The sequence below is a fragment of the Pan troglodytes genome, chromosome X, assembly GCF_028858775.2.
Source record: "Pan troglodytes isolate AG18354 chromosome X, NHGRI_mPanTro3-v2.0_pri, whole genome shotgun sequence".
Taxonomy (NCBI): domain Eukaryota; kingdom Metazoa; phylum Chordata; class Mammalia; order Primates; family Hominidae; genus Pan; species Pan troglodytes.
Genome location: NC_072421.2, coordinates 68,307,562 through 68,331,540, shown reverse-complemented (window position 1 = coordinate 68,331,540; position 23,979 = coordinate 68,307,562). Strand labels below are relative to the sequence as shown.

Sequence of the window (23,979 nt, the reverse complement as noted above, 5' to 3'; positions counted from 1 at the left end):
AACTTAGACCTACCTCATTCCCCATTAGATGATCTCATCATATCATTTCAGTTGAGAAGATCAAGGGCATCACATATGAGATCCCTCATTGGCCCATGTCTCAACCATAACATTCTACCACTGTACCTATCTACTCGCCTTTCTTCTTTTTTCAAAAGAAATTTTCTCAACCTTGCACTGTCAGTTCAATCCCCTTCTACTTCCTGAGGCATTTTACTGCCTGTCCATCATTTTTACTCTCTGCCTACAGATGGTTCCATTCTGCTTTCAAGAATGCATAAGTCTCAAACAAATGGAAATATATACCATGTTCTTGGACAGGAAAGCCCTAACAGTATAAAGTCAGTTTCCCTAAATTCAATGCAATAAATTCAGTCAAAATTAAAATCTCAATAGGATTTTTAATGAAACTTGATGATTCTAAAATTCTTCCCTAAAAGAAAATGAACCAAAACATTTTTTGTAAAAGAACAAGGAAGGATTTGCCTTATCAAATACTTTTAAAACTGTAAAATGATATTAATTTTAAAAGTATGGCGTTAGTGCAAAAATCTACAAAGAGATTAATAGAACAGGACTGAGCCCAGAAGGAGATACACCTATCTATGAGAATTTTGTATGCAATGGAGAAGGTATATCACATCACTGAGGGAACAATTGGTAAAATGGTATTGGGACAATTTAAAAAGCAAAGTTACATCCTTATTTTTAAACTGAGGGGCGTTATAGCATAGTGGTTAAGAGAACAGACTTTGGAGCCACATAGCCAGTTCAAATAAATTCTGGCTACACCATTTATTAGCTGTATGACTTTGGTCTTATTAATTAATTATGTATACCTCTGTATCCTCATCTGTAAAATAAATATAATAATAATCTCAGCACTTTGGGAGGCAAAGGCAGGAGTATCGCTTGAGGCCAGGAGTTCAAGACCAGCCTGGCCAACATAGCAAGATCTTGTCTCTATGAAAAATAAATAAATAAATAAAAGCTAAAAAAAGTGCCTACCTTACAGTATTATTAGTATTAAATAACTTAATATATATAAAGCACTTATAGCAGCACATAGTAAGTACTATATAAGTGATAGTATTATTTTTTGCCTTATACCATGCACAAAAATAAAGTCCAAAAGGAAGAAATAAAGAAAATCCAGATAGATTAAAGAGCTAAACATAAAATCAAAGCTATAAAAGCATTAGGAAAAAACAGAGGAAAGCATTTTTTTAAATCATGGAATGGAGAGGACCCACTCAGAAGCTGTATAAGAAACAAATAGTTTTGGTTACATGAATTAATAAATAGCACAAGATACCACAAAACATTTTAGGCCTGGTGGAGTGGCTCATGCATGTAATCCCAGCACTTTTGGAGGCCGAGGTGGGAGGTTCACTTGAAGCCAGAAGTTTGGGACCAGCCTGGGCAATAAAGTGACACTCTGTCTCTATGAAAAAAAAAAAAAACCCATAAGTTTTGTGGGTTTTTTTTTGAAATGGAGTTTCACTCCATCACCCAGGCTGGAGTGCAATGGCATGATGATGGTTCACTGTAGCCTTGACCTCCTGGGCTCAAGAGATCCTCCCACCTCACCCTCCCAAGTAGCTGAGACTACAGGCACATGCCACTACACCCAGCTAATTTTTTGTATGTTTGGTAGAGATGTGGTTTCACCATGTCTCCTAGGCTGGTCTCAACCTTCTGAGCTCAAGCAACTCACCCTCCTTGGCCTTCCAAAGTGCTGGGATTATAGGCATGAGCCACCACACCCAGGCAGATATGTATTTTATACTTTGGGTTATAATACAATATTACTTTATTTTATTGTTCATATTGTTCTAGCTTTGAAAAAGTCTGGCAGCTTCCCAGAAGGTTAAACATAGTTACCCTGTGACCCAGAAATTCCACTGGTAGGTGTATACCCAAGAGGAATGAAAACATGTGTCCAAAGACTCATAGCAAATGTTCATAGCAAAGTTTTTCATATAGCCCAAAATGGAAACAGCCTGAATGTCTGTTAGCCAATGAATGGGTAAACAAAATGTGGTATTTCCATTCAATGGAATACTATTTGTCCATTGAAAGGAATGAAGTACTAACACGTGCTATAACATGGATAAACCTTGAAAACATGGTAAGTGAAAGATGTCAGTCACAAGGGCCCACATACTGCCTGGCCCCATTTATCTTAAATGTCCAGAAAAGGCCAATCTATAAGAGACAGAAATGAGAGTAATGGTTGCCCAGGGCTTAGTGGGGTAGAGGGGCAGGTTGAGAGGAAATGGAAGGATATTGGCTGGGGGCAGGGGGAATATGGAGCCAATGGGCATGGGCTTTCCTTTTGGAGGAATGAAAATATTCCATAATTGATTGTGGTGATGGTGGCAGAACTCTGTGAATACTGTGAATATACTAAAAACCACCATATTGTACACTTTAGGTAAACTATGGTATTTTTTTAATTGTATCTTAATAAAGCTGACGCACATACTATTTACTTTGGGAATCTATGGAGAGCCTAAAAGGACAGGCATTTGTGCTCCAGAATACCTACGATTCAGTTAGAGATCTACATGGCTGCCATATGTATTAAGATGTTGAGGACAGAGAAAACTGGTTTCCAATATGTGGCCCCAAAAACCATCAGAGCAAACACCTCAGTTTGCTGACATTGATTTGTATTACACGTAGGCAAGTCCATGTGGCTTTCAGGTCAGTAGCTGTGTGGATGCATTTCTTTATTGAGGATTAATGATTTTCATAAGCAATGCTGGGCATGAGGGCAACTAATGCAAATTAAAATAAAACTCGAGTGTTCCCTAACTCATTGGATGACACCATCATTCTTCTGGTTGCCCAAGCCAGACATCTAGGAGTCATCCTCAGCACCTCCCTCACTCCCACTTCTAATCTATCACCAAGTACTATCAATTTGACCTCCCAAATATCTCTCAAATTCATCTACTTCCTCCTATCTTTCACCATCAGTAACCTAGTTCAAGTTACACACCTTTTATCTTAGCTACTTTAGTGATCTCAGGAACCTTTTAACTGGTCTCGCATCTACTCTTGCTTTCTTCCTTCCTTTCTTTGCCCAGCAACCAAGGTGTTCTTTTCCTTTTTTTTTTTTTTTTTTTTTTTTTGAGATGGAGTCTCTCTCTGTCGCCAGGCTGGAGTGCAGTGGTGCAATCTCGGCTCACTGCAACCTCTGCCTCCCAGGTTCAAGCGATTCCCCTGCCTCAGCCTCCCCAGTAGCTGGGACTACAGGCAGCCACCACCACGCCCAGCTAATTTTTGTATTTTTAGTAGAGATGAGGTTTCACCATGTTGGCCAGGATGGTCTCGATCTCTTGACCTCGTGATCCGCCCACCTCGGCCTCCCAAAGTCCTGGGGTTACAGGTGTGATCCACCATGCCCAGCCAATCTTTTACATTTTTGAGTATGCATGACCTTTTGAAATCCTCTTTAGTAGTTTCCCATTGCTCTTAAAATAAAGACCAAAATCTTGAATGTGGTATACAAGATCCTACTAACCTATTTGTCCTCATCTTGAGTCAGTCTTTCCCTCACATTCTGCACTGTCGGCCACACTTTACAAGACCACAAATTACCACCGTCTAGGCAAATATGATGGTCTCTTTTCCCTGGCCTTCGTTATTGACCACTGCCTCCTTATTGAAATTCTGTTTTCCTTTGTCCTTTATTTTCTCGCCACTCCTCTGCGTTCTTTTCCCTCTTACCACCCAACTATGAACATTTCCAATATTCTCTACTCTTTGCTACTCTGTATTCTGTACTCTGTCCTTTAAGTGAATTAATACACTTAACTATTACCTGAGTTCCAATCCATATCTGCAACAGCCTGCTTATCTCCAGAGTTACCTCAAGCCAACATGTTTAAAATAGAACTTATTGTTGTCTTTATCCCTTATCCCCAGAAACATGTCCTTCAATTTTTTCTTTCAGTGATGCCAGCATTCTTTCAGCCATTCAAACTACATACCTTAGAGCCATTTTCACTTGACCTGTCATTCCCCATATCAAATCAGTTACCAAGTTCTATTGATTCTTCCTTTAAATGATTCTTACATCTGTCCATCTAAATTGTCACTATTTTAGTTCTGACCCTCATCACTTCATTCTTAGATCACACAACTCCTTTTATTTTATTTTATTTTATTTTTATTTTTATTTTTATTTATTTATTTTTTTGAGACAGAATCTCGCCCTGTCGCCCAGGCTGGAGTGCAGTGGTGCGATCTTGGCTCACTTCAAGCTCCGCCTCCCAGGTTCACGCCATTCTCCTGCCTCAGCCTTCCGAGTAGCTGGGACTACAGGTGCCTGCCACCACGCCCGGCTAATGTTTTGTATTTTTAGTAGAGACAGGGTTTCACCATGTTAGCCAGGATGTTCTTGATCTCCTGACCTCGTGATCTGCCTGCCTCGGCCTCCCAAAGTGCTGGGATTACAGGCACAAGCCACCACGCCGGGCCTTTATTTTATTTTTTGAGACGGAGTTTGGAGTTTCACTCTTGTTGCCCAGGCTGGAGTGCAATGGCACAATCTCGGCTCACCACAACCTCCGCCTCCTGGGTTCAAGCGATTCTCCTGCCTCAGCCTCCCGAGTAGCTGGGATTACAGGCATGCGCCATCACACCCAGCTATTTTGTATTTTTAGTAGAGACGGGGTTTCTCCATGTTGGTCAGGCTGGTCTCAAACTCCCGACCTCAGGTGATCTGCCCGCCTTGGCCTCCCAAAGGGCTGGGATTACAGGTGTGAGCCACTGCGCCAGGCCATAACTCCCTTTAAACAAGTCTCCCTGTCTGTGTTTTCCCACACGGAGGTCTGTTCTAAACACCACTGGCATTTCTATCTTATTAAAACTACACTTTCATCATATCACTCTCCTTCTCAAAAAGTTTCAGTGCCTTCCCGTTGCCAGCAGGATAAATTTCAAAATCTGAAGCCTGTAATGCAAAAACCCTTAACACTCCAGCCCACAAGATGTTAGCAAACGTTCCACATACCCTGGGTTAGACAAAGTTCCATGGTTTCTTTACTGTAAAACTTCCCTAAACTTTCAGTGAACTAATGTGCATTATAATGCTCCAAAAGGGTGATATATAGAATGCGGCATTTCCAAAATGTATTTGACTAAAGAACTCTATTTTCATAGACCATCTGTTAACATTTCTCATGACACTAGTGTTCTGAGGAAGAACATTGAGGAAAGGCTTAGGAAGCCCCATCCTACATTTCCAGTCTTATTTCCCGTTAACTCCTCTACATAAATCGTCTGCTTAGGCCAAAGAACTCTTGGTCTTCCTAAGACATGCTTGTTCTCAAGCACAATCCAAGTCTTCATTTATTCTGTTCTACCCACATGGAATGCCCTTCTCTTTCTCTGAATATCTATATTTTTCTTTTTAATTGAGATTTAGTTCATATATCATAAAACTCACATTAAGGTATACAGTTCAGTGAGTTATAGTATATTCACAAGATTGTGCAACCATCACCATTATCTAATTCTAGAACATTTTCGTCATCCCCAAAAGAAACTCTATACCCATTAGCAGTCCTTCCCCATACCTCCCTTCCCCAGCCCCTGGCAACCACAAATCTCCTTTCTGTCTCTATGGCTTTGCCTATTCTGCACATTTCATATAATCTCTGTATATGTAGATCCTACTCATCTACCCTAAGATCATGTTTGTTTGTTTGTTTAAGTCGTTTTTTTCATTCACAACATTAAAATCACAACACTCATACCCTGTATCAGACACTGTGCCAAGCAAAGGCAAATGTCATTTTACCTTCAAGGGGCTCCCTGCCTAGTGGGGGAGACAGGCAGTACAGTGTTCAAAGTACTATTATGGTGCTGTGAACAAAGTAGCAGAGGGGCAAAGAGGTTTGAGCAAGAAATTGTGGAGAGCCAGGGAAATCCTCACTGAGGAGGTGGCATCTGACTGGATATTGATTCATTTGTTCATTCATTCATTCAGCAAACATCTGTTGTGCCTCTTATGTGCCAGGCACAGTGCTGGACTCTGAAGATACAAAAATGCACAGGAAAAATTCCCTGTACCTCAAGGAACTCAATAGTCTGGAGGAGATAAATACATAGCATTTCAAAACAATATAACATAAGTTATATTAGAGGAATGGAAAGCTCACTGTGGGAACAGACAACTAACTGTTCTTGTGAATTTGAAGAAAAAGTATAAGTCTATGAAGTGGACAAGGATGAGGAGTAGTGTTTCAAGCAGAGACTAGACCGCCTCTGACTGGAATATCCTAGTGCTCATTTCTTTAACTGAATGAGAGCACCTAATGTTTGTGTCTCTTAATCACATACCTTGTGAAGTCATCTTTACATGTGGATGCCTTGTGTCCCCAAAAGCATTGCACAACCTTTAGGATAAAAGTTTTGTCTTTTCCCTCTTAGTGCCCTCATTATCACAGTGTTTTATGTATAGTAATTTCTTTTTGGATCCAAATGAATGAAAGGATGACAGCTGAGACAGCATTCTTGACACTCTCAAAAAGCTGCTGCCTAATGTGTCTCCTATCACATTTCTCCCTTCTGGGGCTTTAACATGAATGCTTTCTTTGTGTTCCATCTCCTATGCAAGAACCAAGAAAGTAGCTTCTTAGACTAATACTTTTCACTATTGCAAAGTATTGTGAAGAAGCAAATATAATCTTGTGATTAGTCATGTTAAAGACCACTGATAAGGCTAAGGGACCATCTTAGAAATGTGTGCTGTGTTCATAGCTAGGTAGATATCGTTAACTCTGAAGATGAATGTAATTTCTACTCCAAATATGGACTAATTCTGGTGACAGAAATTAAGAAATTCAATAAAACTGCTTCTTGACAACCTTATCCGAAAAGTAGAGGTAGGTATTAGGGAGGTAATTGACTGAAGACAGAATCAAGGGAAGCTCCAAACAGTATGCAGGTTTTTCTCGTGCCTCAGGAAGATTAGGAATCTTTCTAATTCTTTCCTTCAGTCAGAGAGGACCTCGGTTTACGTCTCTTCATGAGATCTTGCTATGGAACATTCTACAGCTGACAAACCTTCAAAGTGCTCTCCTCCTACACTCTCCAGGAGCACAGACCTTCCTAAACATCAGCAGAGCTCCTATTGTTTGTTTAGTAATAAAGGGACATAGCATGGATACAGGTAGTGCCACAATGAACTGTGACAGTAATAACTGCAAAATTTCTGTTCTTGGATTTCAGAAAGACTACCCAGAAATGGAGATTCTGTGGCTGATGGTCAAGTCCTGGAATACCGGAGTACTTATGTTTAGCAGGAGCAAGTATGTATCTGCTGAAAAGTGGTGTGGCCTGGCCTTGCGTTTCCTTAACCACCTTACCTCCTTCAAGGAAAGCTATGAAACTCAGGTAAGGAGGGAGAGGGCTAGGGCAGATGACATGACCTAGGGGGCAAGAGGTTATGGCTGGGCTCTCCACAAGGACTCAACCCCATCCTCCTTGGCTAGGAAAGGATCTTGCTCATTGTTCCTCTCAATGGTTCCACATAACTTCAAGAATCAGGAGACCATAAACAGTAATTCCTTAGAGCAAACACCAAGAAGGACAGAGAACAGGGGGAAATTTAAGGATAGCAAATGGAATCTAATTAAGAGGAATGCCAAGAGTGAGCTCTGGAAAGATGCATCACTGTCAGTGCCAGTGCATGTGGGAAAGGACTGGCCTCTGCTCAAAGCAATAACTGTTGAAAAAGGCATTTTCTCCAGGAACTATTCTCAGTTGCAGAGTTCTGGGCCATTGGCTAACCAGGAGAGGTTTGGTAGAGAAAAAGCCTTGTTACCAAATAAGAGCAAAGGATATTTTATAGTTAAGTATCTTCTCCCTTATAATAGGGGATTCCTTTTCCTCAAGAGAGGACTATTTTCTCCCCAAATCTGAGATGCTTCAGATCTCCGAAGGTAACGGTTAGACTTTCATGCCATCACCGTGGGTCTGGGAAGCTTTCCCACATTTCTGTTTCCCCTCAAGAAATCTATTTGTTGTTCTCTTTCCCAGATGAATATGCTGTATAGTCAGCTTGTGGAAGCATTGAGTAACAACAGGGGCCCAGTTTTTCATGAACATGGCTACTGGAGCAAGTCAGATTAGGCAAACTCATGGCCACATGAAGAAGATACATTGTCCCGAGATGCTGACTGTTTAAATTTTTGCCAGAGTTTCTCTTGAGCTTTTGTTTCTGTTTGCTCAGACCCTGTTTTCATGTTGTTGAATAAACTTTCTAAAATAAAAGCATGCTGAATTTACCTTGGTGACCAGCTCATTTCTGGGGGACAAATGAATTTTCCAAAGTGCTAAGGATGATATTGAAATAGACCATGTGAGAGCAAGATGGTTTATGCCCCATCTGAACAAAAGAGAATGTTCATCCCAGTTCAACACAGATTGCATTTTATTCCCAAAGTGCTCAAATTCCTAATCCCTGAAGATATCAAAGAATCCCAGACTCTTATTTGGAAGGACCTTAGTGGTCACCAGGGCCAGCATTTATCTGATTCATGAAATCTCTCTCTAACATCCTTGAGAATCCGTTGCCCAGTTTCTAACAGAACTTATTCCAGGCCAGGCGTAGTGGCTTGTGCCTGTAATCCCAGCACTTTGGGAGGCTGAGGTGGGCAGATCACTTGAGGCCAGGAGTTCAAGACCAGCCTGGCCAACATGGCAAAACTCCATCTCTACTAAAAATACAAAAAAAAAAAAAAAGCCAGGCATGGTGGCGCGTGCCTGTAGTCCCAGCTACTCGGGAGGCTGAGGCAGGAGAATCGTTTGAACCCAGGAGGCAGAGGTTGCAGTGAGCTGAGATCGAGCCACTGTATGCCAGCCTAGGTGACAGAGCAAGACTCCATCTCGAAAAACAAAAAAAGGAACTTATCCCATGACAGGGAACTCCTGAGATAGCTGAACCCACCTATTTTGCTCTCTAATTGGTAAAATGTCCTACCTCATACTAAACAGAAGTCTGTCTCCCTGTAACAAATCTGCTTCCTGTGTCACAGATGCCCCTTGGAGATGCCTCTGAAGACAGAAGCCATACCTATCTTTGTCCTCCAGGCTTTTTCTCCTTCGAGGTAAACATCCTCAGACCCCTTAGTTGTTCCTCATGTGATCTGGTCACCTCACCTTCCAAAAGCCAAGCCCCATGTTCCAGTGAGGCCTGACCAATACAGTTGAGCAGCCTCTTTCTGGGTAGACTGGCATTAGTGTACCATAAGATTACACTACCTTTTTCCTCCAGTTGATTTGTATTAACATTTTTAAACTTTTGATTTTGACATAGTTTCAGACTTAAGAAAAGTTGCAACCAAGCACAAAGAATTGACATACACCCTTTATCTAGCTTCTCTATTTATTTTTTACCACATTGCCTTCCTGTCACTCTCTCAGTTTCTTTCTGAACCAGTTGAGATTAATTTGCAGACATCCTGCCCCATTTCCCCTTAATGCTTCAGTGAGTATTTCATAAAAACAGGGATACTCTCTTACATAACCACAGTACAACCATCAAAATTAGGAAATTAACAATGATTCAATTCTACCATCTAATCCACAGACCGCATTCAAATTTCACTGATTGATTAACTTAGTAGAGTCCTTCCTAAGTTCAGGATTATAAGTTGTATTTAGTTTTCATGTCTCTACCATCTCCTACAAACTGAAATGATTCCTCTATCTTTCCTTATCTTTTATGACCTTGACATTTTTGAAGAGTACAGGCTAATTACTTTGTACCATGCACCTCAATTTAGGTGATTCTGATGTTTCCTAATGATTAGCTTCAGTTTATGCATTTTGGGTAGGCATACCACAAAAAAATGATGTGTTCTCAGTGCATCATACCAGCAAGCACACAATGTCAATTTGCCCTGTTACTGAAGTTAAGAAGATGTCTGCCAGGTCCCTCCAATGTAAAGTCAGTTGCTAAATATTTTGTACTTAGTGGTTAATAATTAATTATGAGGTACTTGGTGGAAGATAGTTTGAGACTAAGTAAATACCACATTCCTCATTAAACTTTCACCACTAGTTTTAGCATCCATTGGTGATTCTTGCCTGAACATTTGTACTGTGATGGTTGCTAAATGTTGATTTTTCTGCTTCCATCATTCCTTCTTCATTTATTAGTTGGCATTGGTAAGGTAGAGGTTTTTCTTCTCCCCCATTTATTCATGTTTTTAAAATACATTTTAGTACAGACTAATGGATTCCTGTTTTATTAAATGGGTTATAAGCCATTATCATTATTTATTTTGCTGCCCAAAGCTGGGTCCTTACCCCCATTTGACATGTCCCCATCATTCTTTCAGCACTTCCTTATTTTGTGGCACAATAAGATGCACCAGAGCTTATCTTGTACTTTCCCTGTGCCAGACCCGGAATCAGTCATTTCTCCAAGGAGCCATGATGCCTTATAACAGAGTGGTAGTGTCCAAGATCTGGGTCCTAGAGGTGTACTCATTGTTACGAGGGTGACATTATTTCTAGGTCCTCTCAGTGGACAGAGCTGGGAAATAAATGTGTGTATGTGTACATACGTATACATGAATGTATACGTATACATGCACACATAGAAAATCATGAGTTCATACTGATAGCTCCATTTTCTTTTCTTCCTTTTTTTTTTTTTTTTTAGATGGAGTCTTGCTGTGTCGCCCAGGCTGGAGTGCAATGGCACTATCTCGGCACACTGCAACCTCTGCCTCGCGGGTTCAAGCGATTCTCCTGCCTCAACCTCCCAAGTAGCTGAGACAACAGGCATGTGCCACCACGCCTGGCTAATTTTTGTATTTTTAGTAGAGACGAGATTTCGCCATGTTGGCCAGGCTAGTCTCGAACTCCTGACCTCAGGAGATCCACCCACCTCGGCCTCCCAAAATGCTGGGATTATAAGCGTGAGCCACCGCACCTGGCTGATGATAGCTCCATTTTCAATCCAACACCAGTGGATTTATTCTAGCTTTCTCCCCTTTCCCTATTTGTAACTCTTTCAACATTAGAAGCCTGGCTGATTAACCTCCGATATTCACTTATTGGCTCATTCTCTCGGTATGATCCCAATCTCCTACTCATTTTGGTTGTCTCCCCAGCCCTAACCTCACCAACCTGACCAAGAGGCTGCCCCTTTGGCCCAAGCCCCAGTGAACACTCTGGCCAACTTATCAAGGGAGCCGCCAGTCTAGAGAGCAAGCAAGCTGAGTCTCTAGCTGAACCTGCCACCAGGCCCTGACCCTGACCCCCGCCGCGCCGAGGAGAAGGGAAAGAAACCACATGGCATCGAAGCAGGCCCTTCATGTTGTTGACTCACCAGGCTCACTGTTTGCTCTTCCCTGCCTTCACCTTAGTTTGCTCCTACTTATCTTTGAGAAGTCGGCTCATGTGTCAGTTCCTCGGAAAAGCTTTCCCTAACTAGGTCAGGTTCTCTTATTCTATGCTCTCAGCATTGTTTTATTCTTCACAGCTTAAAATAAATACATTTGTTTGTGGAATAATTTGATTAATGTCCATTTCCCTCAATAGTCTTTAAGCTCCATGAGAGAAGATGTTGTGTTTTCCTCACCATTGTATAATCCCAGGGTCTAGCACAGTGCCTGGCATGCTTTTTTTTTTTTGAGATAGGGTCCTGCTCTGTTGCCCAGGCTGGAGGGCAGTGGTGCAATCTCAGCTCACTGCAACCTCCGCCTCCTGGGCTCAAATGATCCTCCCATCTCAGTCTTCCAAGTAGCTGGGACTACAGAGGAGTGCCACCACACTCGGCTAATTTTTCTATTTTTTGTAGAGATGGGATTTCACCATGTTGCCCAGGCTGCTCTTGAACTCCTGAGCTCAAATGATCTGCCCGCCTCTGCCTCCCAGTGTGCTGGGATTACAGGTGTGAGCCACTGTACCTGGCCTGCCTGGTACTTCCAATAAATATTTGTTGAAAGAAGAATGAAAACTTCTAAGTCTTTTTTTCTACACATACGGCCATTAATTAATGTCTCTGCTTGTACTTCCAGGTTTTTGTGTTTGTTTTTGAAACAGCATTTTGCTCTGTCACCCAGGCCACAGTGCAGTGGCTCAATCATAGCTCACTGCAGCTTCAAACTCCCAGGCTCAAGCGATCCTCCTGCCTCAGCCTCCCGAGTAGTGGGGACCACAGGCATGCACCACCATGATTAGCTAATTTTTTTTATTATTATTTTTAGTAGAGACGAGGTCTCACTATGTTGTCCAGACTGGTCTCAAACTCCTGAGCTCAAGTGATCTTCCTGCTTCAGCTTCCCAAAATGTTAGGATTGCAGGCATGAGCCGCCATGTCCGGCCTACTTCCAGTTTTTAAAACATCTTAATTGGCTGGGTGTGGTGGCTCATGCCTGTAATTCCAGCTCTTTGGGAGGCCGAGGCAGGTGGATCCCCTGAGGTTGGAGTTTGAGACCAGCCTGACCAACATGGAGAAACCCCGTCTCTACTAAAAATACAAAAATTAGCCGGACGTGGTGGCGCATGCCTATAATCCCAGCTACTCGGGAGGCTGAGGCAGGAGAATCGCTTGAACCTGGGAGGTGGAGGTTGCAGTGAGCCGAGATCGTGCCATTGCACTCAAGTCTGGGCAACGAGCGAAACTCCATCTCAAAAAAACAAACAACAACAACAACAACAACAAAAAACCATCTAATTGATTGTATCACTATTAAATTGCTCTTGCCAGCTAATCTTTTTGGATGCGGAGACTGTCTTTAAGTATGTTACTTATCCCTCTCCGGTTGACATCATCTGCACATTTGATCAGCATGCCAGCTAGTGGCTTTAACCAAGTATATGATAAAACACTGAACAGGAGAGGGCTGAGACAGAGCTTGGTGAAGTGCTTTGCAGTCTTACTTCTGGGTTATTTCATTCACACAACAAATATTTCCTGAACACTTCCTGCTAATGGACTGGACACTTCATGGTACAAGAGATAAAGTGGTGAACAAAATAGAGGACCAAGTCTCTCCTTCAAAGAGCTTACATTCTAGTGGGGGCAATAGGTAATAAACTAGTATATAAATAGCTTAAACATTGATCCGTTAATAGCAGACTTTGGGATGATCATTTGCCTGCTCAATAATTGTACTATCTACACTTTTCCAGCCTTTTCACAAGAATGTCATGAGTGATTTTTGTCAATGCCTTGCTGGAACCCAGCTACAGTTTACCTATTTTCGAAGCTTTACCCATTTATGTTGATTTACTAAGCTCATTTCAGAAAAGAAAATGAGCTTACTCTGTCTTAAGCTATTCTTAGGTAAAGGGTTTATAAACTCTTTGTGATCACTAGCTCCCCTCTAAAGACTCTCGTGCAAACCATTCCTTCCAATAACGTATTCCAGAAACTTGCTTGGGATTAAGATGAAACCTTCTTGTCTAAAGCTTGTGAAATCTATCTTCTTCCAAAAAAAAAAAAAAAAGAGGGGGGCCGGGTGCAGTGGCTCACCCCTGTAATCCCAGCACTTTGGGAGGCCGAGGTGGGCAGATCATGAGGTCAGGAGATCAAGACCATCCTGGCTAATACGGTGAAACCCCGTCTCTACTAAAAATACAAAAAAATTAGCCGAGTGTGGTGGCGGGTGCCTGTAGTCCCAGCTACTCGGGAGGCTGAGGCAGGAGAATGGTGTGAACCCGGGAGGCGGAGCTTGCAGTGAGCCGAGATCGCGCCACTGCACTCCAGCCTGGGTGACAGAGCAAGACTTCATCTCAAAAAAAGAAAAGCATAATCCTTCTCTAGGCTTTGGGGCATCTCTCATTCCCCATGATTCCCCAAAGGTTACAAACACCAGTTTAGCGATCTCACTACAGGTTCTCTCAACATCCTGACATACAATTTGTCCAGGTCAAGAGACTTATTTAAAGCACCTTGGTGCTTTCTTACTTACCATGATCCCCAGTTGCCTCTTGCCAATGTCTACTTGACCCTTTCCAATCTAATGTTCAGAGTTTGGATGGCAGAGAAGACCAAAGCAAAGTAGGAATTGCAGGGTCATATTTATCTTTGTTGTCTGGTAAGCATTGCACCATTTTATTTTTCATTTTATACCCTGTGGTACTATTGGAATTTTTTTTACATGTGCTTATATTACTTTTATAATTTAAAAAACTAATCATAACTAAAACATACTATGTGCCCCAAATGGACTTGAAGGCTTCCTTGATTTGTTTTTTGATGCAAACTAAGCTGTAAATGGCCTCTGTTTTTTTAACTCCTAGCATTAGCTCATTTTGGGCCAGGCCTTCCTGACATGACTCAGGCAGTTCCATCTTACCATCTTATATTCTTCCTTGGTCAGATGCTCTTCTTTCTACATTTTTAATGTCTCACCATCAAAGAACCCTCTGTCGGCCAGGCGTGGTGGCTCATGCCTGTAATCCCAGCACTTGGGGAGGCCAAGGTGGGCAGATCACCTGAGGTCGGGAGTTCAAGACCAGCCTGACCAACATGGAGAAACCCTGTCTCTACTAAAAAAAAAAAAAAATACAAAATTGGCCAGGCATGGTGGCACATGCCTGTAATCCCAGCTACTCAGGAGGCTGAAGCAGGAGAATTGCTTGAACCCAGGAGGCAAAGGTTGTGGTGGGCTGAGATTGCGCCATTGCACTCCAGCCTGGGCAACAGGAGCAAAACTCCATCTCAAAACAAAGAACTCTCTGTGTATTTGCATCATTTTCTTTAAATACCCCTCCTTTTACGTGTTCCTTAAAATAATTCACACATATATGGTCAGAATTTAGTTTTTAAGAGCCTTTCAACCCTTTTGGGAAGGCAGCCAGGTAGAAAGTGCAGGAAAACTAACAATTAATGCATACCCACTAAGAGCTAAGCACTTACACATGTGCTATCTCATTTAATTAGATAACAACCCTGTGAAGTAGGTGATTCCATTTCATTCCCTCCTTCTTTCACTCTCTCTCTTCCCTTTCTCCTTAGTGATTCCTGTGAGAAAGTGAAGCTCAGAGAGTTTAAGTAACTTAACCAAGGTAACACAGCTGGTAAATGGCATAGCCATGATTTAAAGTCACATCTGGCCAGGCACAATGGTTCATACCTATTATCCCAGCATTTTAGGAGGCTGAGGCAGGTGAATTGCTTGAGCCCAGGAGTTCAAGACCAGCCTGGGCAACATGGTGAAACCCAGTCTCTACAACAAAATACAAAACTTAGCCAGGTGTTGTGATGAGTGTCTGTAGTCCCAGCTACTCAAAAGGCTGAGGTGGGAAGATCACTTGACCTTGGGAGGCAGAGGTTGCCTCCCAAGCTCAGATTATACCACTGCACTCCAGCCTGGGTGACAGAGTGAGACTCTGTCTCAAAAAAAAATTTTTTTTAAGTCATATGTATCAGACCTGTCCTCACTCTTTTCCCTCATGCTACCTTTCTTTTCTCTGAACTTTGAAGTCTGCCCTCTTAAATTCTTAGGCAAAATACCTTACTATGTCTAGCCTTATGCTCTCACAAACTGACATCATATGGTTCCACAAGTTTCCACTTCACCCATCAGTTCTTCATTAATTGGTCAGAATTCGGTAATAAACAGCAAACAGTCCCTCTTGTTGATTTCTTTACATTCTGAGGGGTAATATCGTCAGTAAGACAAGTAAAGAATTTCTAGGCCAGGCGAGGTGGCTCACACCTGTAATCCCAACACTTTGAGAGGCCAGGGAGGGCAGATCGCCTGAGGTCAGGAGTTCGAGATAAGCCTGGCCAACATAGTGAAACCCCATCTCTACTAAAAATACAAAAATTAGCCGGGCATGGTAGAGGGCGCCTGTAATATCAGCTATGGGAGGCTGAGGCAGGAGAATCGTGTGAACGTGGGATACGGAAGTTGCAATGAACTGAGATCATGCCACTGCACTCCAGCCTGTGAGACAGAGTGAGACTTTGTTTCAAAAAGAGGGAAAAAAAGGCCCGTTCCAAGATGGCCAAATAGGAAAAGCTCTGGTCTACAGCTCCCAGCATGATCAACTCAGAAGACTGGTGATTTCTGCATTTCCAACTGAAGTACCTGGTTCATCTCATTGGGACTGGTTGGACAGTGGGTGCAGCCCACCGAGGGTGAGCTGCTGAAGCAGGGCGGGACATCACCTCACCCAGGAAGCACAAGGGGTCAGGGGATTTCCCTTTCCTAGCCAAGGGAAGCCGTGACAGACTGTACTGGAAAATCGGGACACTCCCAACCAAATACTGCACTTTTCCAATGGTCTTAGCAAACGGCACACCAGGAGATTATATCCCGTGCCTGGCTCGGCAGGTCCCATGCCCGCGGAGCTTTGCTCACTGCTAGCACAGCAGTCCGAGATCAAACTGCAAGGTGGCAGCCTGGCTGGGGGAGGGTCATCCACCATTGCAGAGGCTTCAGTAGGTAAACAAAGCGGCCAGGAAGCTTGAACTCGGTGGAGCCCACCACAGCTCAATGAGGCCTGCCTGCCTCTGTAGACTCCACCTCTGGGGGCAGGGCATAGCTGAACAAAAGGCAGAAGAAACTTCTGCAGACTTAAACTGTCTGACATCTCTGAAGAGAGCAGTGGTTCTCCAAGCACAGTGTTTGAGCTCTGAGAACAGACAGACTGCCTCCTCAAGTGGGTCCCTGAGCCCCATGTAGCCTAACTGGGAGACATCTCCCAGTGGGGGCCAATTGACACATCATACAGCAGAGTGCCCCTCTGAGACGAAGCTTCCAGAGGAAGAATCAGGCAGCAATATTTGCTGTTCTGCAATATTTGCTGTTCTGCAGCCTCCACGGCTGTTACCCAGGCAAACAGGGTCTGGAGTGGACCTCCAGCAAACTCCAACAGACCTGCAGCTGAGGGACCTGACTGGTAGAAGGAAAACTAACTAACAGAAAGAAATAGCATCAACATCAACAAAAAGGACATCCACACCAAAACCCCATCTGTAGGTCACCATCATCAAAGACCAAAGATAGATAAAACCACAAAGATGGGGAGAAACCAGAGCAGAAAAGCTGAAAATTCTAAAAACCAGAGAACCTCTTCTCCTCCAAAGGATCACAGCTCCTCACCAGCAACGGAACAAAGCTGGACAGAGAATGACTTTGATGAGTTCACAGAACTAGGCTTCAGAAGGTCGGTAACAACAAACTTCTTCAAGCTAAAGGAGGATGTTCGAACCCATCGCAAGGAAGCTAAAAACCTTGAAACAAGATTAGACAAATGGCTAACTAGAATAAACAGTGTAGAGAAGACCTTAAATGACCTGATGGAGCTTAAAACCATGGCATGAGAACTACGTGACGCATGCACAAGCTTCAGTAGCCAATTTGATCAAGTGGAAGAAAGGGTATCAGTGATTGAAGATCAAATTAATGAAATGCAGCGAGAAGAGAAGTTTAGAGAAAAAAGAGTAAAAAGAAACAGACAAATCTTCCAAGAAATATGGGACTATGTGAAAAAACCAAATCTACGTTTGATTGGTGTACCTGAAAGTGATGGGGAGAATGGAACCAAGATGGAAAACACTCTGCAGGATATTATACAGGAAAACTTCCCAAACCTAATAAGGCAGGCCAGAATTCAAATTCAGGGGAAATTCCGAGAACACCACTAAGATACTCCTCTAGAAGAGCAACCCCAAGACATATAATTGTCAGATTCACCAAGGTTGAAATGAAGGAAACAATGTTAAGGGCAGCCAGAGAGAAAGGTCGGGTTACCCACAAAGGGAAGCCCATTGGACTAACAGCTGATCTCTCAGCAGAAACTCTACAAGCCAGAAGAGAGTGGGGGCCAATATTCAACATTCTTGAAGAAAATAATTTTCAACCCAGAATTTCATATCCAGCCAAACTAAGCTTCATAAGTGAAAGAGAAATGAAATCCTTTACAGACAAACAAATGCTGAGAGATTTTGTCACCAGCAGGCCTCCCTTACAAGAGCTCCTGAAGGAAGCACTAAACATGGAAAGGAACAACCCGTACCAGCCACTGCAAAAACATGCCAAATTGTAAAGACCATCGATGCTAGGAAGAAACTGCATCAATTAATGGGCAAAATAACCAGCTAATATCATAATGATGGGATCAAATTCACACATAACAATATTAACTTTAAATGTAAATGGGCTAAATGCCCCAATTAAAAGACACAGACTAGCAAATTGGATAAAGACTCAAGACCCATCAGTGTGCTGTATTCAGGAGACCCATCTCACACGCAGAGACACACATAGGCACAAAATAAAAGGATGGAGGAAGATCTACCAAGCAAATGGAAAACAAAAAAGAGCAGGGGTTATAATCCTAGTCTCTGATAAAACAGACTTTAAACCAACAAAGATCAAAAGAGACAAGGCCATTACATAATGGTAAAGGGATCAGTTCAACAAGAAGAGCTAACTATCTTAAATATATATGCACCCAATACAGGAGCACCCAGATTCATAAAGCAAGTCCTTAGAGATCTACAAAGAGACTTAGACTCCCACACAATAATAATGGGAGAGTTTAACACCCCACTGTAAATATTAGACAGATCAATGAGACAGGTTAACAAGGATATCCAGGACTTGAACTCAGCTCTGCACCAAGCAGACCTAATAGACATCTACAGAACTCTCCACCCCAAATCAACAGAATATACATTCTTATCAGCACCACATCTCACTTATTCCAAAATTGACCACATAGTTGGAAGTAAAGCACTCCTCAGCAAATGTAAAAGAACAGAAATTATAACAAACTGTCTCTCAGACCACAGTGCAATCAAATTAGAACGCAGGATTAAGAAACTCACTCAAAACTACACAACTACATGGAAACTGAACAACCTGCTCCTGAATGACTACTGGGCACATAATGAAATGAAGGCAGAAATAAAGATGTTCCTTGAAACCAGTGAGAACAAAGACACAACATACCAGAATCTCTGGGACACATTTAAAGCAGTGTGTAGAGGCAAATTTGTAGCACTAATTGCCCACAAGAGAAAGCAGGAAAGATCTAAAATCGACACCCTAACATCACAATTAAAACAACTAGAGAAGCAAGAGCAAACACATTCAAAAGCTAGCAGAAGGCAAGAAATAACTAAGATCAGAGCAAAACTGAAGGAGACAGAGACACAAAAACCCTTCAAAAAATCAATAAGTCCAGCAGCTGTGTTTTTTTTTAAAGATCAACAAAATTGATAGACCACTACCAAGACTAATAAAGAAGAAAAGAGAGAAGAATCAAATAGATGCAATAAAAAATGATAAAGGGGATATCACCACCGATCCCACAGAAATACAAACTACCATCAGAGAATACTATAAACACCTCTATGCAAATAAACTAGAAAATCTAGAAGAAATGGACAAATTCCTGGACACATACACCTTCCCAAGACTACACCAGGAAGAAGTTGAATCTCTGAATAGACCAATAACAGGCTCTGAAATTGAGGCAATTATTAATAGCCTACCAACCAAAAATGTACAAGACCAGAAGGATTCACAGCCGAATTCTATGAGAGGTACAAAAAGGAGCTGGTGCCATTCTTTCTGAAACTATTCCAATCAACAGAAAAAGAGGGAATCCTCCCTAACTCATTTTATGAGTACAGCATCATCCTGATACCAAAGCCTGGCAGAGACACAACAAAAAAAGAGAATTTTAGACCAATATCCCTGATGAACATTGATGCAAAAATCCTCAATAAAATACTGGCAAACCAAATCCAGCGGCACATCAAAAAGCTTATCCACCAAGATCAAGTTGGCTTCAACCCTGGGATACAAGGCTGGTTCAACATACACAAATCAATAAATGTAATCCATCACATAAATGGAAGCAAAGGCAAAAACCGCATGATTATCTCAATAGATACAGAAAAGGCCATTGACAAAATTCAACAGCCCTTCATGCTAAAAACTCTCAATAAACTAGGTATTGATGGAACGTATCTCAAAATAATAAGAGCTATTTATGACAAACCCATAGCCAATATCATACTGAACGGGCAAACACTGGAAGCATTCCCTTTGAAAACCTGCACCAGACAAAGATGCCCTCTCTCACCAGTCCTATTCAACATAGGGTTGGAAGTTCTGGCCAGGGCAATCAGGGAAGAGAAAGAAATAAAGGGTATTCAATTAGGAAAAGAGGAAGCCAAATTGTCCCTGTTTGCAGATGACGTGATTGTATATTTAGAAAACCCCATCATCTTAGCCCCAAATCTCCTTAAGCTGATAAGCAACTTCAGCAAAGTCTCAGGATACAAAATCAATGTGCAAAAATCACAAGCATTCCTATACACCAACAACAGACAAACAGAGAGCCAAATCGTGAGTGAACTCCCATTCACAATTACTACAAAGAGAATAAAATACCTAGGAATCCAACTTACAAGGGATATGAAGGAACTCTTCAAGGAGAAGTACAAACCACTGCTCAATGAAATAAAAGAGGACACAAACAAATGGAAGAACATTCCATGCTCATGGGTAGGAAGAATCAATATCATGAAAATGGCCATACTGCCCAAGGTAATTTATAGATTCAATGCCATCCCCATCAAGCTACCAATGACTTTCTTCACAGAATTGGAAAAAACTACTTTAAAGTTCATATGGAACCAAAAAAGAGCCCGCATTGCTAAGACAATCCTAAGCAAAAAGAACAAAGCTTGAGGCATCAAGCTACCTGACTTCAAACTATACTACAAGGCTACGGTAACCAAAACAGCATGGTACTGGTACCAAAACAGAGTTATAGACCAATGGAATAGAACAGAGACCTCAGAAATAACACCACACATCTACAACCATCTGATCTTTCACAAACCTGACAAAAACAAGAAATGGGGAAAGGATTCTCTATTTAATAAATGGTGCTGGGAAAACTGGCTAGCCATATGTAGAAAGCTGAACCTGGATCCCTTCCTTACACCTTATATAAAATTAATTCAAGATGGATTAAAGACTTAAATGTTAGACCTAAAACCATAAAAACCCTAGAAGAAAACCTAGGCAATACCATTCAGGACATAGGCATGGGCAAAGACTTCATGACCAAAACACCAAAAACAATGGCAACAAAAGGCCAAAATTGACAAATGGGATCTAATTAAACTAAAGAGCTTCTGCACAGCAAAAGAAACTACCATCAGAGTGAAGAGGCAATCTACAAACTGGGAGAAAATTTTCGCAACCTACTCTTCTGACAAAGGGCTAATATCCAGAATCTACAATGAACTCAAACAAATTTACAAGAAAAAATCAAACAACTCCATCAACAAGTGGGCAAAGGATATGAACAAACACTTCTCAAAGGAAGACATTTATGCAGCCAACAGACACATGAAAAAATGCTCATCATCACTGGTCATCAAAGAAATGCAAATGAAAACCACAATGAGATACTATCTCACTCCAGTTAGAATGGCAATCATTAAAAGTCATGAAACAACAGGTGCTGGAGAGGATGTGGAGAAATAGGAACACTTTTACACTGCTGGTGGGACTGTAAACTAGTTCAACCATTGTGGAAGTCAGTGTGGCGATTCCTCAAGGATCTAGAACTAGAAATACCATTTGAACCAGCAATCCCATTACTGGGTATATACCCAAAGGATTATAAATCATGCTACTATAAAGATGCATGCACACATATGTTTACTGCAGCACTATTCACAATAGGAAAGACTTGGAACCAACCCAAATGTCCATCAATGATAGACTGGATTAAGAAAATGTGGCACATATACACCATGGAATACTATGCAGCCATAAAAAAGGATGAGTTCATGTCCTTTGTAGGGACATGGATGAAGCTAGAAACCATCATTCTCAGCAAACTATCGCAAGGACAGAAAACGAAACACCGCATGTTCTCACTCATAGGTGGGAACTGAACAATGAGAACACTCGGACACAGTGTGGGGAACATCACACACCGGGGCCTGTTGTGGGGTGGGGGGGGTGGAGGAGGGATAGCATTAGGAGAAATACCTAATGTAAATGACGAGTTAATGGGTGCAGCACACCAACATGGCACATGTATACATATGTAACAAACCTGCACATTGTGCACATGTACCCTAAAACTTAAAGTATAATTTTTAAAAAAAGAAGAATTTCTAAATGTCCTTCTTTGTGTGTGTGTGTGTGTGTGTGTGTGTGTGTGTGACCGAGTTTCACTCTTGTTGCCCAGGCTGGAGTGCAATGGCACTATCTCAGCTCACTGCAACCTCTGCTTCCCAGGTTCAAGTGATTCTCCTGCCTCAGCCTCCCGAGTAGCTGGGATTACAGGCGCGTCCCACCACGCCCAGCTAATATTTGTATTTTTAGTAGTGATGGGGTTTCACTGTGTTGGCCAAGCTAGTCTCGAACTCCTGACCTCAGGTGATCCAACTGCCTCAGCCTCCCAAAGTGCTGGGATTACAGGTGTGAGCCACCATGCCTGGCCAAATGTCCTGCTTTTAAGCAAAGGAAACTTAACAGCAACTCTGAGCAAAGTCCCTCATTGCTGCTGTATCTTGCCCTGTGCCATTTTTGTGATGTGCATCAGGAGTATGTCACCCATTTCCTCCATTTTGCAGGGCAGTGGTATGTTACACTATATAACTCCCCTCTTTCTTTCTCCATTTTTTTTTTTTTTTTTTAGATGGAGTCTCGACTCTGACACCAGGCTGGAGTGTAGTGGCATGATCTCAGCTCACTGCAACCTCCACTGGGTTCAAGCCATTCTCCTGCCTCAGCCTCCCGAGTAGCTGGGACTACAGGCACCCGCCACCACGCCTGGCTAATTTTTGTATTTTTAGTAGAGACGGGGTTTCACCATGTTGGCCAAGATGGTCTTGATCTCTTGACCTCGTGATCCGCCTGCCTCAGCCTCCCAAAGTGCTGGGATTACAGGCATGAGCCACCGCACCCGGCCCTTTCTCCTTTTAACTTCACCAAAACTCTGTAGAGGGCTATATCCCCACCTTTGTGGATTTCTATGCATATAGCACAACGTCATCTCCCATTCTAAAGGACGTCTTCTTAGGCTTCTTCAAATGCCAAATTCCAGTTGTAAGTTTCATTCCCCCAAATCTTAGTGATACCTCTTAGCTAGTATTTATCACCATGAGCAAGTTCACTCTATAATATTAAGTTGAACCATATGAGGTCACCATTTTTGTAGTCAAAAACAGTTGGATAATGGCAATTTCATATGGTTCAAACTAATGCATGTGCTGTGTATTTATACCAAGACAGCTGAAGCTGTAAGTTCTATTTATGACTCTTTTCCAAGATATATTCTTCTGTGCCTTAATGGGCACCTCCCCCAGTAGTGTTCTTGCTGTCATATCTGATATCATTCCAGAGCAATTGATTTTATAATATTATCAGGACACTTTTTTCCTTCCCCTTCCGTTTTCAATTTAAAGTTCTCTTTATCAGATCAACACGGCTCTCGGTAAACACATTTTTCCCAGTTATCATAGAGAACTCTGTCCTTAGCCAAGAGCCCAGCAATCCAGTATTTTAAACCATGATCCAGACAAAACAAATCCTATTCTAAAATTCCATCTCTAGGGGATCACCCCACTGTGCCCATATCCCAGCTACTCCAGAGGCTGAGGTGGGAGGATTGCTTGAGGCCAGGAGTTTGAGGCTGCAGTGAACTATGATCCTGCCTGTGAATAGCCACTGCACTCCAGCTGGGGCAACATAGGACAATCCCATCTCAAAAATAAATAAATAAATAAATGTTTAAAATTCCATCTCAAAAGGCAGCCATTTCATTATATATATATTTCATTATTATATATATATTTCATTTCATTATTATATATAATATACATTACATATGTTATGTATTATATATATATCCTTTTTTTTTTTGAGATGGAGTTTCACTCTTGTTGCCCAGGCTGGAGTGCAATGGCAGAATCTCTGCTCATTGCAACCTCCGCCTCCC

The 23,979-nt window shown here is 42.0% G+C and overlaps 1 protein-coding gene across 2 annotated transcripts in view; it reads left to right on the top strand.

The window, feature by feature from the left end:
* Positions 1-11,977, top strand: part of TEX11 (testis expressed 11) — a 381,570-nt gene extending 369,593 nt beyond the window's left edge. Inside the window, exons 29-31 of one of the 2 annotated variants that reach the window (XM_016944288.4) lie at positions 7,249-7,413; positions 9,057-9,128; positions 11,145-11,977. In XM_016944288.4, the coding sequence (XP_016799777.2) occupies positions 7,249-7,413; positions 9,057-9,128; positions 11,145-11,150 (243 nt within the window). In that variant the 3' untranslated portion in view covers positions 11,151-11,977. Of the gene's footprint in view, positions 1-7,248; positions 7,414-8,058; positions 8,307-9,056; positions 9,129-11,144 lie in introns of those variants that run through there. The other variant, XM_054676447.2, reaches the window with a different exon arrangement.
* Positions 11,978-23,979: the final 12,002 nt, after the last annotated feature.